The 17,723-nt window shown below is 40.9% G+C and overlaps 1 gene segment (V, D, J or C); it reads right to left on the bottom strand.

Annotated features, from left to right (window-relative positions):
• Positions 1 to 16,811: 16,811 nt before the first annotated feature.
• Positions 16,812 to 17,723, bottom strand: LOC100935588. The segment is given in 2 exon segments: positions 16,812 to 17,284; positions 17,557 to 17,723. Coding segments are annotated over 2 exon segments (504 nt in total).

Raw genomic sequence — 17,723 nt, forward strand, 5'->3', positions numbered from 1 at the left:
GTTAGCAATACTGTCAAGAGGAGGATGAAAATGAAAGCCATCTATATTCATATGAAAAAATGTTCTAAATTGCTATTGATTAAAGAAATGCAAATTAAAACTTCTGAAGTATCACCTCATACATCCTAGATTCACTAAGATGACAGGAAAAGATAATGATAAATGTTGAAGTGGATGCAGGAAAACTGGGACACCCATGCATTGTTGATGGAGTTGTAAAACATTATGGAGCGCCATTTAGAACTATGCCCAAAGGAGTATAAAATTGTGTGTACCAAGTTGGTAGGTGGGGGGAAAATAGGAAGGAGGGGAGGGTCAGCTGGGGAACAGCAACAGAGGTATCATGTAGATGACCTCAACTCTGAAAAGGTATCCTTGAATTTAGGTCAGCATGGTGCTTATAATTAAGTACCTACTTAATGTGAGATAATGGTTCTCTATAGTGATGTAATGGTTGCATCTGCTCAGTGTGATAAAGTGATATAATCATACTGAAGTATTTAAGGGCTGGTACAACTGCGAATGCCCTCTCAGCCACAGCTCTCAGCCACAGACATAAGAGACATCGCCAGATTCCAGACTCCATCTTTGGAGTCCATCCATACAGCTCTCCTGCCTCCTTTCACTCCACCACTAAGACCAAGGACTCGGGCTGATCCTGAGGTCCTCCAGAGAGCTAGTCCAAACATTATATTTTGGTGCCCAATGTGGGGCAAGAAGAACCAGCAGTGCTCGGGAGCTTTTCGTGAGTAGGCTCCTCCCAGAGTTCCTTCAGTAACCTGCAGAGAAGGAAAGGGAGAAGAGGCCTGGTAAGACTTTTTAAGTTGGGGTAATTCCAGGAGACTGATGAGAAACTTAAATGCTTGTTCTGACTATAGTCCTCTTCTCCATTTGAAAGTTTGCCTCTGTGACATTTCACAAGATTCAACATCTGTTATAGTGCTGTTTGCACTCCCTAGCATGCCAAAACTTACTGACCATGCTGTAGGGAGAAAATAATTGCGTTTAAAACAAAAAATGGGGAATTGTTAAGGACCATGCTTGGGTGAAGGGGCAGGTCAATTCTCTGAGAGCCTCTGCAGCTGTGGATCATGACACTTAAGGGAGTTGTAGGGCAGCCTTTGCAGACGCAGATGTTGCTTTTGGGCTGGGAAATTAATTGGAGGCAGAGGGAAAAGGAGAGAAGTCAGATAATGCAATTGTCTCTCAGTTGGGAGGTCAGAGAACAGCAATTGCCTCTCATCTTGTATCATCATTATCATCCTATCACAGGAAGACACCCATTCCACAGGTCTGAGTTAGACCTCCAGCATCCACTGGCAGTGGCTTCCATAGCATAACATATGGCATCTGAATTAATTACCCTTTGATAACATATGAACAAATTGCTTCTGCTGCTATCAAAGCATGGGGTACCCTCCCAGGAAGACAAGATAGAAGGGAAACCTTCACAAAAATAGCACAAGGTCCAAATGAACCCTTTGCTGATTTCATGGGATGCCTGCAGACAGATGTCATATAAACTATTGCTGAAAATGTAGCAACAGAAATTATGGTAAGACAACTTGCTAGAGAAAATGCTAATGAGGTTTGTAGAAGAATTATACTAGAACTACACACGGATGTTCCTTTAAATGAAATCATAAGATGTTATAGCACAATGGGCACAAATACCCTTTATACCCAGGCTATGATGCTGACTTCTCAAGATCTGAACATGGGAAGATAGGATTTCTTTTGGCAAGGGACTTCCAGAGAGACTCATCAATGCTTTCAGTGTGGTAAAGTAGGGCATTTGAAAGCTCAATGTTAGCATAGAAGACAGAGAGGGAGAACAAGATCCAATACATATGTCCAAAATGCAAGAAAGGGTTCCATTGAGCATCAGAATGTAGATTGACTCAGGGAAATGGGAAGCGAGGCCCAGTTCTAGGGCCCCAGGCAAAAAACACTTGGGGCATGATGGCAGCCACTGTTACACCCAAAGAGTCTTTAGAAGTTCAGTACTCAGATGTAACCAATCAGCCAAGAAGCAACCTGATGGGAGAAAGGGATTACACAATCAATCAGCCAGGAAGCAACCTGATGGAAGAAAGGGATTACCATTGGGGAGAATAGAGTTGTATGCAGCTGGGACAACTGAGATACCTCTTAGAGAGGTAAAATCTGTTTCTTTCCAACCTATGGATCCTTTGCCTCCAGGCACAGTCGGCTTGATCATTTCACCTCCTGAGAATGCTTACAAAACAGTGTCTATCCATACACTGATGTGGGAAACTGGGGAATGTGTAGCTAATATCCCAGTCACTAATACAGGTAGACAATGTGTGACTTATCACTCAGAGATACTAGCATAAGATTTACTGATACATACTCTTAACAGGAAATTTGGTAATATTTGCCCAAATTTTGACTCTCAACAACAGAATCCAGGAATAATCTGGACTGCAGCTGTTACGCTGACCATCCTATGCTCACTATCTATGTAAATGGCACAACATTGGAAGGGTTGGTAGACACAGGGGTAGATTTTACAGTCATTAGAGGTGCCAGTTAGCCCAGTCATTGACCAAAGATTAAGGCAGACACTTACTTATCTGGCATAGGAGGATCGATAGCATCTGAAATTAGTGCTACCACTTTGAGATGGATATTTGAAGGTGAAACAGGAGTGTTACTCCTTTTGTAGTTGAAAAACTCTCTGTCAATCTGTGGGGAAGAGACATCTTACAACAGTTAGGATTACAAATGAGTACTTCGGCTTTTTAGGCAAGACTGCTGTTGAAGGCCTGCCAGCACTCTCACCTGTTCCCATTCGATGGAAAACTAATACACCAGTGTGGGTGAAACAGTGACCCTTAACAAGTGAAAAAATCAAGGCCTTATTAGATGTAGCACAGGAGCAACTTGACCAAGGACACTTACAACCTTCTCTAAGTCCTTGGAATTCCCCTGTATTTCTTGTAAAAAAAAAAAAAAAAAAAAAAAAAAAAAAAAAGAAATCTGGAAAATGAAGGATGTTGACTGATTTAAGAAAAGTAAATGAACAAATGGAACAGCCTGGACTTCCATCTGCTACTCAATTGCCTAGAGAATGGCCTCTTTGGGTTATAGACATTAAGGATTGTTTCTATTCTATCTTTCTAGATAAGGAGGAGATGAAAAGATTTGCCTTTTTACTACCCCACATTAATTTAGCTGAGCCTTATAAAAGATATGGATAGACAGTTTTGTCAAAGGGAATGAAAAATAATCCTACTGTGTGTCAAATGTGTGTGGCTGCTGCTCTCACTCCAGTAAGAAAAGCATTTCCAAAAGTTATGTTATTATATTTACATGGATAATATCTTGGGGTGTGCACCTGAGGAGCAAATGTGCTATAGAGAACTAGAGAAAAGCCTCCTCAAAATTGATTTGGGCGGGGTACCAAAAAGAGAAACGCTTTATGTGGGAACAAAGATAACAAGAGCATCTGAAATGTCCACATTTCTCCATAGGAATTTTCTTCTTGATTTCCCAGGGGGCTGTGCTACCTTCCCTCTGTCTTGTGTGTGCAGACAGGCTTGTGACTGACAAGGTTGAGTTAGAAATGAAGGAAGGGTTTCTGGGGGACCAGAAAGAGGAAGTCCTGGGAGATGTGAGCTGGCCCAGAGAGCAGGGGCTGCTCTGCTCTGGGGACCCCAGAGGAGGCACCGGCTGCTCTGACATGAATCCACTGAACAGACTGGGGAGGTTTTTGTTCATGCCTGAATCTCTGTGGGAGAGGGTAGCTTTCACCCTGCTGACAGTAATAATTTGCAGTATCCTCAGGCTCCAGGCTGCTGATAGTGAGAGTGAAGTCTGTCCCAGATCCACTGCCAGTGAACCTGGCAGGCACCCTAGATGCCAGCTTGTTAGCCCAGTAGATGAGGAGCCTGGGGGCTTGGCCAGGTTTCTGCTGGTACCAATATAAGTCACTAATACCATTACTATGTGTTCCACTCTCACTGGCCTTACAGCTGATGGTGACTCTCTCTCCTGGAGATCTGGACAAAGAGCCTGGAGACTGGATCAGCACAATGGTTCCTTGGAATCTAAGAAATCAAGAAAATTAGAAAGAGATCAAAATATGTTGATGATTAAGTCGAATCATAGGAATGAGACAATTTTGTGGAGATCATTGAAATCCCCAATGACAACAATTATTTGTGCTTGGTCTCTACAAGACATAGAAATTATATTTCCCACAGATTTCACAAGCTTTGTAATCTGGAGCTTGTTCATATTTGTCAGCCCCCATTGGTTTGTGGTTAAGGTTGTGCACCCTCTGGATTAAAGGAGCACCCGATTTTTTACTCTTGAAAAATCTGAAATCTTCCAAACTCCTTCACTGCCCTCCTGTGTCTTACCCTCAGCCCAGAGCACCAGGAGCCAGAGCAGCTGCCATGGGGAGATCATCCTGGCCTTCAGAGACCTGTGCAGAGAGCACTCAGAGCCCTGAGGGGGCAAAAAGTAAGGAGGAAGTTTTTATATCCTGAGCAGAGCTCCCTGCACCTCCCTTGGGGATCCACATGCAAAAGAGCCCTAGGTCTGAGAGGAACCTCCCATCAGGAACCCTGTAATCCATAGTGAGCCACCCTGGCTGAGCCTGGCTCTGGGGAAAGAGCCCTGCTCTGTTGTATCTTCAAATGGAAGACCTCAAGAGCAAAAGCAAGATCATGTTACATGTCTGATAAGAGTAACACTGCAGTTAGGTATGAGTAAAGAGAAAGTTCTTCTTCTCTGTCCCAGAACTGGATTCTGAGTGCCCAGGAGAGAGCTCCCAGCCCTGGGAAGGAGGCAGAGATGGCAAGACCTCCCAGCTTATAGACCTTGGAGGTACCTGCTCTGACTCATGGGGTTGCCCAGATCCTAGCCTGGACTCATGAGATTGAAACTAGTAGGACCTCATTCCCAGGTGAATGAGTTTTGTCAGGCATTCTATAACATTACTGTAGTTGTTGGAGTGAGTGAAATGGGAAACTGAGGACTTCTTGGAATAATAACTTTGAGTATTTCAAGACTCAGCACCAAAGATTTGTTAATCGTTAAGGCTCTTGCTCTTCCAGCAGAAAACATCTAAGAGATAACCCCTTGGACCTTTACTCAACTGCTTAGCGAAGAACCTGACAAATAATTTAATGGCCTGAAGATATTCCAGAAGTCTCCAAACTAGCCATCTCAATTTGTGGATTGAGAAAGCCTGAGGTAAATCAAGTCTCCTTAGTTATTTTAGAAACCTTTAAGGCCTCTGGCTTAATTGATTACTTACCTCTAAATAAATTTCCTTGTGAGGGATCCTGTGGTTTCTCATAAAATCATTAACAAAGGAAGAGTGCACCTATAATCTAAATTTTAGTTTATGAAGGTCTGATGGGTTTGGGAAAAATGAAATTCTTTGTATAAACCCTACAATAGAGTGTTTAATACCAGCTCAAACACCCATGAAAGCATTTGTAAATCTTATAACAAACTCATTACCATAAGCTTAGGCAAACACACCTGCAATTAGTCAACAAATTCAACTTGACTAGAATTTAGCAAACCTTTGCTACTTCGACCTGAGTAAGCAGTGAAAGTTAACCGGAAAGGGGGATATGGGTGGTGGGTTCCTACAACTATTTAATCACTTCTAACTGTAATGGGGGGCCTCCTCTCTCTGAGAACCCAGTGAGCAGACTGCCGACTTCTTGTGAGACTCTAATAAAACTTCGGATCTTCACTTTGAGAAATCTCTAAATAATGATTTTGAGTAAGTAATTGTGTTGCTCTTCCATACAAGAGCATCATAGAGGAAATTGTTAGGGCTGATCTCATTTTCTGATTATAGACATGCATTAAAAGTGCTGTCCTGACTGTGGCTGTCTCTAGAAACGTGGATCCAAGTAAATCTTCATGACAAAAAAAAATGGCTATGAAGATGAAGATGACAGGCCCAGAGAATAATAAAAGAGATCAAGAGAGTTATTGTCCTCTGGTTTGTTACTTCTGTCCTGGGAGACTGTAAGAGCCTCCTGTTTGGTTCACCTGCCTTCACTCTCTCATTGTCTCAAGCAATCAATAGTGAATGAATATGTGCAGAAGCATTAGGTTATTTCTGCTTTTTGAACTGCATCTAAAAACAATTTTACCATTGCTTTTTAAAATTTTGAGTTCTAAATTTTCTGCCTCCTTCTTCCTTCTCAATGAGAAGGAAAGTAATAAGTGTAATTGAGATAAATCAATTCAGTGCATGGTAGGTCAATACTATTAGTTGATAGTAATGATATGGGCAGTTATACCTGTTTTGTAGATGAAGAAGCTGAGACAAAGTTGTAGCAACATGGTAAAGATTTCACAACAAAATAAATCCACATATTGACTTCTCCAGATGTAATTTGGTAAGACAAGTTCCCAATGATGAATATTACCCCATGCAAAGTGGTAAATTCTCTACCACAATTCTCTTGCTACATTGCATGGAGGAATAGTCATCATTGGGAGCTTGTCTTACCAAATTATATCTGGAGAAGTCAATATGTGGATTTATTTTGTATCTTGCAACTTTGCTAAAGTTGTGCATTATTTCTAATTATTTCTAATAGTTTTTAGTAGAATTTCTGGGGTTCTCTAAATATACCATCATATCATCTGCAAAGAGTGATAATTTGGTTTTCTCATTACCTACTCTAATTACTTTAATCTCTTTCTCAACTCTTATTGCTAAAGCTAGCATTTCTAATACAATATTGAATAGTAATAGTGATAGTGGGTAGCCTTGTTTCACTCCTGATCTTATTGGGAATGGTCCTAGTTTATCCCCATTACATATGATGCTTACTGAAGGCTTTAAATAGATGCTCCTGACTATTTGAAGGAAAAGTCCATTTATCCCTATACTCTCAAGTGTTCTTAATAGGAATGAAAGTTGGATTTTATCAAATGCTTTGTTTGCATCTATTCAGAGGATCATATGGTTTTTGTTAATTTGGTTATTGATATAGTCAATTATGCTAATAGTTTTCCTAATATTGAACAGTCCTGCATTCCTGGTATAAATCCTACTTGGTCATGGTGTACTATCCTGGGGATGATTTTCTGTAATCTTTTTTGCTAATATTTTATTTAAGATTTTTGCATCAATATTCATTAGGGAGATTGGTCTATAATTTTCTTTCTCTGTTTTCAATGTACCTGGTTTAGGTATCAGTACCATGTCTGTGTCATAAAAGGAATTTGGTAGGACTCTTTCAATGCCTATTTTTTCAAATAGTTTATATAGCATTGGAGTTAATTGTTCTTTAAATGTTTGGTAGAATTCACATGTAAATCCCTCTGGTCCTGGGGATTTTTTCTTAGGGAGCTAATTAATAGCTTGTTCTATTTCTTTTTCTAAAATGGGGCCATTTAATCAATTTACTTCTTCCTCTGTTAATCTGGGCAAGCTATATTTTTGAAGGTATTCTTCCATTTCATTTAAGTTATCAAATTTATTGGCATAAAGTTGAGCAAAATAACTCCTACTTATTGCTCTAATTTCCTCTTCATTAGTGGAAAGTTCTCCCTTTTCATTTTTAAGACTAACAATTTGATTTTCCTCTTTCCTTTTTCTAATCAAATTTACTAAGGATTTATTTATTTTGTTGGGTTTTTCATGGAACCAACTCTTAGTTTTATTTATTAGTTCAATAGTTTTTTTTTTTACTTTCAATTTTATTAATCTCTCCTTTTATTTTTAGAATTTCAAGTTTAGTATTTGACTGGAGGTTTTTAATTTGCTCCTTTTCTAGCTTTTTTAGTTGCAAGCCCAATTCACTGACCTCTTTCTCTATTTTATACAAATAGGTCTCTAGAGATAGGAAATTTCCCCTTATTACTGCTTTGGCTGTATCCCCACACATTTTGGCATGATGTCTTATTATTGTTATTTTCTTGGTGAAATTATTAATTGTGTCCATGATTTGTTTTTTCACCCAATCCTTCTTTAGGATTATTTTGTTTCCAATTATGTTTTAGTCTATTTTCCCCTGGCTTTTTATTGAATGTAATTTTCATTGCATCGTGATCTGAAAAGTATGCATTTATTATTTCTGTCTTTCTGCATTTGAATTTGAGGTTTTTATGTCCTAATATATGGTCAGTTTTTGTATAAGTTCCATGCACTGCTGAGAAGAAAGTGTACTCCTTTCTGTCTCCATTTAGTTTTCTCCAAAGATCTATCATATCTAACTTTTCTAGTATTCTATTTACCTCTTTGACTTCTTTCTTATTTATTTTGTGGTTTGATTTATCTAATTCTGAGAATGCAAGGTTGAGATAGTTTTGCTGTCTATTTCTTCTTGCAACTCTCTTAATTTCTTTTAAGAATTTAGATGCTATGCCACTTGGTGCATATATGTTTAATATTGATATTGCTTCATTATCTATGCTACCCTTTAGCAAGATATAGTGCCCTTCCTTATCTCTTTTAATTAGATCAATTTTTGCTTTTGCTTGATCTGTGATCAGGATGTCTACCTCTGCTTTTTTGACTTTACCTGAAGCATAGTAGATTCTGCTCCAGCCTTTTACCTTTATGTATCCTGTATGTACCTGTATGTATCGCCCTGCTTCAAATGTGTTTCTTGTAAACAACATATTGTAGGATTCTGGCTTTTAATCCAGTCTGCTATCCAAGGCCCCACTTATTAAAATCTAGGAACTGAGGCAACCCCCTCTTCTTTTCAGTGACAAAGGCTGACCAGAAAACTCTCTAGTAGCAGTGAAATGATTTGTGTGCTCTTATTCCTAGAAATGACAGGGACTTTGGCCTTCTTCCCCCAAGAGATACCTTGGGGCAAAGAATAAAGCCAGAGACACTAAAAGAAAACTCAAAGGAATAAGGGTGGCCCACCCACATACTCTCCTGTGAACCCCCCTTTGACTGATGGGAGGTACACTCCAACCCACACAGGAGCCAATATTAGCTTGAGTTAAGCAATAAATCCATGGTCCTCAAGATGCAGGAAATGAGTCTGTAAGTGAGGAGTCAGGGAGATTCACCTTGACTCTTATCCAAGCCCAGGTAATAGAGAACCCAATCATATGGGACCAGTGTTGCTAGGGTTGGATAAAAAAGAATCTGGTCATATCATGGCAGCCAGAGAGTACAAGGATAGAATGCAGGGCCTGAGTTAAAATATGACCTGAGATCCTTAATCCTGAGACACTTAATCCTATATGACCCTGGGCAAGTCCCTTAACCTTGTTTGTTTCAGTTTCCTCCTCTGTGTAATCATTTGGAGAAGGAAATGGCCAATCCTTCCAATATCTCTGCCAAGAAAACTCCAAGTGGGATCAGGAAGACTCAGACATGAAAGAAAAACAACAAGTCTCTGTCATTGCTACAGAGAACATGAGCAAAGTCTCCTTAAGAGAAACTTGGGCTCCCAACATAGAAACAATTTATGATAAGGCAAACCTGAAATGTAAGCATTTCCCTCTTGGGATTTCCTCCTTTATTTCCCAAGGGCTGTGCTACCTCCCTCTCCCTTGACTGTGCAGACAGGGCTTGTGACTGACAAGACTGAAAAAGAAAGGAGGGGATCTGGGAGATCAGAAAGGGAAAGCCCTGGGAAAGGTGAGCTTGCCCAGAGAGAACGGGCTCTTCTGCTCCGGGGACCCCAGAGGAGGAGGCACCTGCTGCTCTGAGCTGAGTCAACCGAACAGCCTGGGGAAGTTTTTGTTCAGGCCTGAAGCACTGTGGGAGGCCACCCATAACTATGCTGACAGTAATAATGTCCAACATCCTCAGGCTCCAGACTGCTTATGGTGAGGGTGAAATCTGTCCCAGACCCACTGCCACTGAACCTGGCAGGCACCCTGGAGGCCAGCCTGTTAGCATAGTAAAGGAGGAGCCTGGGGTCTTAGCCAGGTTTCTGCTGGTACACATTTAGATAGCTAGCACTAGAGGTAGTAATGCTCTGATTGGCCTTGCAGCTGATGGTGACTCTCCCTACTGGAGACTGGGTCAGCCCAATGGCTCCTTGGGAATCTAAGAAATCAACAAAAAATTAGACAGAGATAGAACTATGTTCATGTCCAAATCAAATTTCACGAATGAAAGATTTTTCTGGAGAACACTCAAATATTCCCTGACTGGCAAAATGTTGTATTTACTATCAACAAGAGAAAGAAACAATTTTTTCCAGGTTTAACCATGTTTGTAATCTGGGGCCTGATCATGTTTGTCAGTCTCTGCTTATGTTGTGCCTGAGTTTGCTCTTACACTGGAACAAAGAGTCTTTACTTTTTCATCCCAGAAAACCTGTGATCTCCTAAACCCCACTGACTATCCTTCGGGTCTTACCCTAAGCCCAGAACACCAGGAGCCAGAACAGCTGCCATGGGGAGCTCATCCTGGCCTTCAGAGACTGTGCAGAGAGCACTTGGAGCCCTGAGGGGGCAGGAAAGAAGGAGGAAGCTTTTATGTCCTGGGCAGGGCTCCCTGCAGCTCCCTTGGGGCTCCAGATGCAAAAGAGCCCCAGGGCCGGGAGGAGCCTCCCCTCAAGGACCCAGGGAGCCACACTGAGTCACTCTGGCTGAGCCTGGCTCTGGGGGAGGAGCCCCCTCTGTTATGTCCTCATTGGGAAACCTCAAGAGGAAAGAAAAGATCAGGTAGCGTGTCTAATGCAGGAATGGATGCAGCTGACTGTGGATAAAGGAAAGATTTCTTTCACTGCTCCAGGACTACATTCCCCAGAACCATTAGAGAGCTCCCAGCCCTGGGAAGGAGGCAGAGATGGCAGGAGCTCCCAGCTTGTAGACCTGGGAAGTGCTTCCCCTGATTCTGCTCATGAACCTGTCTCACTGCCTCCGTCTGCTGGAGAAGGGGAGAACTCAAGGAGGCAGTGAGACGGGTTCTGGCTCAGACTGGACAGATCCTGGCCTGAAGCTTCATTCCTGTGTGAAAATTTCTGTAGTTTCTTTCTGACACTTTCTGAGATTCCTGTAGTTGTTCTGTGCATCATGAAGGAAATGTCATGTCTGCCCTTGTCCCCATCTTCCATTCCACATATATCTGACAGTGAAGATCCATATTCTGATCTATCTCATATCTTGATTTTGACTGTTTTTAGAAATTTAGAAGCTCTACTTAAATCTGGGCTCAGTGGCAGGCTGTGAAGGTGATGGTGACACTTCAGAGACAAGGAGACTGAGAGTCCTGCCCTTCTGTCCTGGGGAATTGCAAGAGCCTTCTTTTTGGTCCACTTGCCTCCAGTGTCTCCTCTGTCTCATCAATCAGCAGTAAATGAATACATGAAAAAGCACTAGGTTTTACTTACTTTTAATTTTTGTTCCCAATTATATGTACAAACAATGTTGAAATTTGCTCTTTCTAAAATTTTGAGTTCCAAGTTCTCTTTCCCTCTTCTTCCTCCTCACTGAGAAAACAAGCAATTTGATATAGGTTACACCTATGATGTAATGTTAAACATATTTCCAAATTAATTATGCTGTGAAAGAACCATAGACCAAAAAAGAAAACTGTAGTAAAACATATTTTCATCTGCATTTAGACACTGTCAGTTGAAAAAGAACATATTAAGCTTTGTATAAAACAAAATGCTAAGTGTTTGGGATATAAAGGTAAAGGCTCCCTAAGTTCTCATAATCTAATGAAAATACAACATAATAATCTGATATGGGGTATTATACATGAGGAAAGTGAGGCAGTCAAAGTTGAAGTGACATTGGTAGGACTTCATAGCTAGTAAATGTCTGAGGCAAGATTTGATTTCATGGGTTCCTAATTTCAGGTCCAGACTCCATTCATTTCACCCTGAGCATATACCACTTAATTAGATATTAATACAGATATCAGTTTCTCCAGATGTGATTTGGTAAGATAAGCTCCCAAACATTCACCCATGAAATGTGGCATCTTCTCTACAGCTCAGGGTTCTTGGGAGCTGTCTTTAGCACTCACAGGTTGAGTAGTTGTCCAGGATTACAACCAGGTCTGGTCAGAATTAGGATTTTTTCCTGGGTTTCTTGATTTCCAGGTTATCTCTCGGTCAAGTATTCCATGTTCTCTCATCCAATCACGTATATTTATAACCCTGTTAACTAAATCTGTGTCACCTCTCCATATCATCTTTGTCTCTACATATCTAGGGAAAGGAAATGGGTACAGATACTGCAAGTTCTATTAACTCAGAGACTTCCAGCCTTGGTGATCCATTAGCACTGAGAGATGCTCTGTTGAGGAAGAGACACCAAGTTGACCTCTTTTTGCATTACCTGCTTTTGGTCCCACAGTCTTACCTGCAAATTAATCACTATCTTGCTAATTTGGAAAAGAATTGAGATGCCATGGCTCAATGTCTTCTGCTAACGTAGATCGATCTTAATTGTCCTAAAATCATCTTTAAAAACTGGCCCTACCTTGAAGCCATTGCTGAAGTTCACTGTTCAGTGTGTCAAACTTTGCTATCTTGAGAAATCTTAAAATGAACTTTTTTTAATTCTCTGTACCCTGGCTTTTGCTTCATTAATCAGGGTGAAAGCCCCAGTGGTGAATTTTTCTTTCAACAGAGAGAAGTGGGAGAGTGAGGATCCTTTAGCCTATTTTTTGAATGATGGCCCTGTGCCTTCCAAAGATATTTGGTTAAAGACCATCAGCCTTGGCTAAGTGGTCATTATATCAATTAATTAACCTTATGACTTTAATTAGACCACTAAACCTCTTTGAGTTGACAAAATGATGGGAAAAATACAGAAATAAGGAATCTTGAAGTTGGAAGGACTTGCTGAAGGTATAGAATCTAATAGTCTCCCTAAGATATGACTGAACCCACAGGATTTTTTTGTCGTTGTTGAACAGAAGAAATAAAGTACAGAAAAAAACTTTATAATCCTAAGGCACCAGATCAATAGAAACAATTGTGATTTTCCCTTTAGCCCATGGGTGCCAAATTGATATTCATCAAATCTGATGTCACATTTTTTCAAAAAAATCTCCACCAGCTTCCCATTGGTTCTAGAATAAAACACACAATCCTCCACTTGGCAGTGAACTTTCTCCACAAGGTGGCTCTCTTCTCCTGGTTCAGGCTCAGATCATATTCATTAGCTCTGCGTCTTCTCTGCTCCAGTAAAGCCATCTTGTTTGCTCTTCTTGCCCACAGCCTTCCACCTTCGATTGCCAAGCCTTTGCACAGGGAGCTCTCTAAGATTCGAATTCAGGAACATTAGTCTTTCTGACTTCAGGTCCATCATTGGGAGTGTTAGTGAGATGGGTCAGATCCTTTTGCAGAGTCAGGTCACAGCTCTCCCAGAGCTTAGAGCTGCTTTGAATTCTGGCAAGATGTCTAATCCTACCTGGGAGACAGAGAGAGGCCCTCCAGGCTTATCCACACTCAGCTGCAGATTTTTCTCTATCAGAACCAAAGCATGAATTTCTTATTACTTATGAAGATCACACACATCAATCAATTGTTCAAAAAATACATATCAATCATTTATGATTCTGTTGAGTTAAAATAGACTGAAAATCCAGGGAGCCATTAAGGATATTAAAGTTTTGTGTTCTAAGCTATTTTATTAAGGTTCAGAGGGCTCTTTCTACTGATCTGCAAGGGCCAGGATGAGCTCTCTATCTCATTTCATCAGGTTATTGGGGCTCTAGCCTCAAAATAAGAAACAACAGACATTGAATGGCTTTATAAGAGAAGCAATTTCAAGGGTTAAATTCCTATGGTTTCCTCCATCCAGGAGGTGAAAAAGCTTAGACACAGCACAGACTGGCAGGTGTTGATATGCACAGTGATGGGATGAATCAGAGATACTGTGAAGTCTGTAGGAAAAATAACTTATGTCCCCTCTTAACAGCCATAATAATCACTCCATGAGATTACTATAGTTATCGAGAGAATCATGGAGGGAAATGTTAGGTTCTGATTCTAGACATACACTGTCTTGGGTGGGCCTGTCTCTAGAAATGTGGATGCAGGTAAATTTGTGTGTCAAATGTGAGACTATGAAGATAAGGGTGACAGGCTCAGAGAAGGAGACAAGGGACTGAGAGAGTCATTGTATTCTGATTCTTTACTTCTATCCTGGGAGATTCCAAGAGCCTCCAGTTTGGTTCAACTGCCTACTATCTTTCATCTCCCCAAGCAATCAATAGTGAATGAATATGTGAATAAGTATTTATGTTTTTCCTGCTTTAAAATTTTTTCAACTACATCAAAAAACAATTTTGACATTCCTTCTTAACATTTTGAGTTATACACTTTCTACCTCACTCTTCTCCCTTCTCACTAAGAAAGAAATTTGATATAGTTATACATATCCAGTGATGCAAAACATATTTCTGGGAAAGATAGATAGTGAAAATTAAAGTGAAATACTGTTAAGGATCATGCCTAAGGTGAAGGGGCAGATCAATTCTTCCAAAGTCCCCACAGCTGTGAATCATAACAAGTGAAGAAGTTGCAAAGCATACTTTGCAGATGTTCCTTGTGGATTGGGAATGAAATAAATTAGAGGAAAGAGGAAAGAGGAGATTGGTCAGAGAACACAACTGCCTCTCAGTCTCCTTGTATCATCATCATCTTCTCACAAGAAGAGATCCATTCTACAGGTCTGAGTTAGACCTCCAGCAATCACTGGCAGGTCATTCCCATATCACAACATATGGTGCCCGAACAGGGACACAAGAATCACAAGAAGCATAAGAAGTAAAGAAGCAGCAGTGCTTGAGAGCTGTTCGTGAGTAGTATCCTCCCAGGAGAGTTCCTGCAGTAACCCGCAGTGAAGGAAAGAGAGAAGAGATACAGTAAGACTTTTTTAGTAGGGGTAATTAAATGGGCCAACACATCAAAGGACTGAAAAACTTATAAAAATGCCTGTTCTGACTATAGTCCTCTTCTCTGTTTGTCAGAAAGTTTGCCTCCTTGACATCTCACAAGATTCAACTCCTGCTATAGTGCTGTTTGCATTCCCTAACATGTGGACTCAGATACCTTAGCATGTGGACTTAGATAACAGCCAATGCATAAAATTACTGACCATGCTATGTGTGTGTGTGTGTGTGTGTGTGTGTGTGTGTGTGAACAATCGTGTTTCCATAAAACAAAAAAACGGGGAATTGTTAAGGATCATGCCTAAGTGTGAAGGGACAGAACAATTCTAAAGTCCCCACAGTTGTGAATCAAAGCACTTGAAGGAGTTGCAAAGCGGCCCTTACTGACTACTGATGCAGATGGTGCTTATGGATTGGGAATGAAATAATTTGGAGGCAAGAGGGAAGAGGAGAGAGGTTACAGAAAGCAACTGACTCTCAGTCTCCTCTCACATGAAGAGATCCATTCTACAGGTCTGAGTTAGATCTCCAGCAGCTCTGGAAGGTGGCTCCTGTATCACAACAAAATACTGTGATTTAATCTGCATAGAGACTCTATCATGTGAAAATAAACTAACTAAGCTATATACAAAACAAAATGCTAAGTGGGATATGATAGAAAAGCAGAAACAGTCCATGTTCCAAAGGCACTCGTAATCTAATGAAGGATGAAATCTAATACTCATAATTTTTATATAGGAAACATTTATTGACTACCTTAAATTGTGGAAAGTACATTTTTTTTATTTTTATATTTGCATAGTAATTCATGGCACGGCAGGTCAATACTACTGCTAGCACTGATTTGATTATCTCCATATATGGTTATATGCATTTTATAGATAAAGAAACTGAGACAAAGTTTAAGTAACATTGTAAAGGTTTCAAAAATAAGAAATGTTTAAGAAGGATTTGAACTCATGTCTTCTGAATCCAGATCCAGACTACATTTATTGTACTACCTAGGATATATCAATGTAGTTATTAGTATAGATATTGATTTCTCCAGATGTGATTTGGTAAGAGAAGCTCCCAATGACAAGCATCTGTTGAGTGGGTACTCAATGTGGCATCTTCTCTATAGTTTATCGTCCTAGTCTTTAGTACTTCAGTATTTCATCAGGGAAAGTGGAAAAATGAATCTGATTCTTAAGAAATGGATTCCTAATTAATGTTAGAGATTAAATTGCCTTGGATCAAATGTTTGCCTATTTCTCTATTAAGGAATTTTAGAACTGTTCCCAGAAGTGAGCTGGGACTTTCCCCATGTGAGATGCTGTTTAGTTTACTTTTATTTGGGAGGATGTCCTTATCCATTTTTTAGCCCTTACGAAACAAAAATCACCAACCCAGACATTTTTGGAGTTTGCAGGAGAATGGGTGCTTACTATGTACTGGAAGGAGCAGGAAAGGAACTGAATAACTCTAAAGAATTCTCTGAAGATTCCCATCAGACTGCAATCAAAAAGGATTCTCCCACAGATCTGGTCCCTGAGAGTTCCCACAACTCAGGCTTTTCCTCAGGAACAGCCTTCCATTCTTGCCATAGGCAGGACAGGGTGAAAAAAGGGACAGAGAAAAGCAGGAAGCTCCCTTACCCCAACTCAGAAGGAGAGCTTTAGATATATCCTGTCTTCCTCTCGGTAGACAAGTGGATAGACTTGGGATTTGGAATGTGAAGGGCTCTAATACCACCTTGGATCCTTAGTAATGCCTCAGTTTTCTCATATGTAAAATTTTGGGGGAAGGGATTGGGCCCAGGGACATGCAAGGCCTTTCCAGCTCCAGATCTCTGATTCCAGGACTCTCCATCCAAGAGAACTGGACTGGACTAGGAGTGTTTATATGGGGAGAATAGCCAAATTCCCTGAAATTCAGAATGGTTCCAGCCTTTTTTTCTGATCTGGCTCTTAGTGCAGAACACTGGACATCCTAGAAGCACTCAATGAATGCCTAGAGAGGCAGAGACCACATGTGTACCCCACAGCAGGTGGGTTCTGAGGCAGGGGAAGTAGCTGGGGTATTGAAGCTTCACTGATCCCCTGCCTGAGTCTTGGGAGGTTTTTGTTCGAGAATATATCACTGTGGGAGGTAGTTTAAGATGCTGCTGACAGTAATAGACTGCAGAGTCCTCAGCCTCCATATTACTGATGGTGAGAGTGAAATCTGTCCCAGACCCACTGCCACTGAACCGATCAGGGACCCCAGATTCCAGGTTCTTAGCCCAGTAGATGAGGAGTCTGGGGGCTTGGCCAGGCTTCTTTTGGTACCAGCTTAAGAAGTCATCATCATCACTATCTGTAATACTCTCACTGGCCTTGCAGTTAATGGTGACTCTGTCTCCTGGAGATGCAGACAAGAAGGCTGGAGACTGTGTCAGCACAATATCACCATAGGAAGCTGCAAAGAAAAAGTAGAGGAAAATGAAAATATGTGGACTTCGCAGTCAGATATTACTTGTTATAGATGTCGTTAAGCCCATAAGATTACCTAAGATGCCTGTTTCAGAGAGACATTATAGTCTCTGTAAAACAGGCCCCACCTGCCTTATAAGGCCCTATCAAGCAGGGCTGGGTCTGACTCCTTAGCTCAACTACAGGAAGGCTCACAAGAACTTTAACCCTTAACGCTGCCTCTCCTGGAAACTGATGCCACTTTTTGGTCTATCTTACCCTGAGCCCAGATCACCAGCAGCCAGAGAAGGGGCAGAGACATCATTCTGTCAGCTGAACACCTGCAGGCAGAGACCTCTGAGCTCAGAGTGAGACAGAAGGAGACACAAAGGTATTTATATCTGGAGCAGTAGCTGTGAAAGGTCCCCTGGGTATTTCTATGCAAA

The sequence above is a fragment of the Sarcophilus harrisii genome, chromosome 2 (assembly GCF_902635505.1).
Source record: "Sarcophilus harrisii chromosome 2, mSarHar1.11, whole genome shotgun sequence".
Lineage (NCBI taxonomy): Eukaryota > Metazoa > Chordata > Mammalia > Dasyuromorphia > Dasyuridae > Sarcophilus > Sarcophilus harrisii.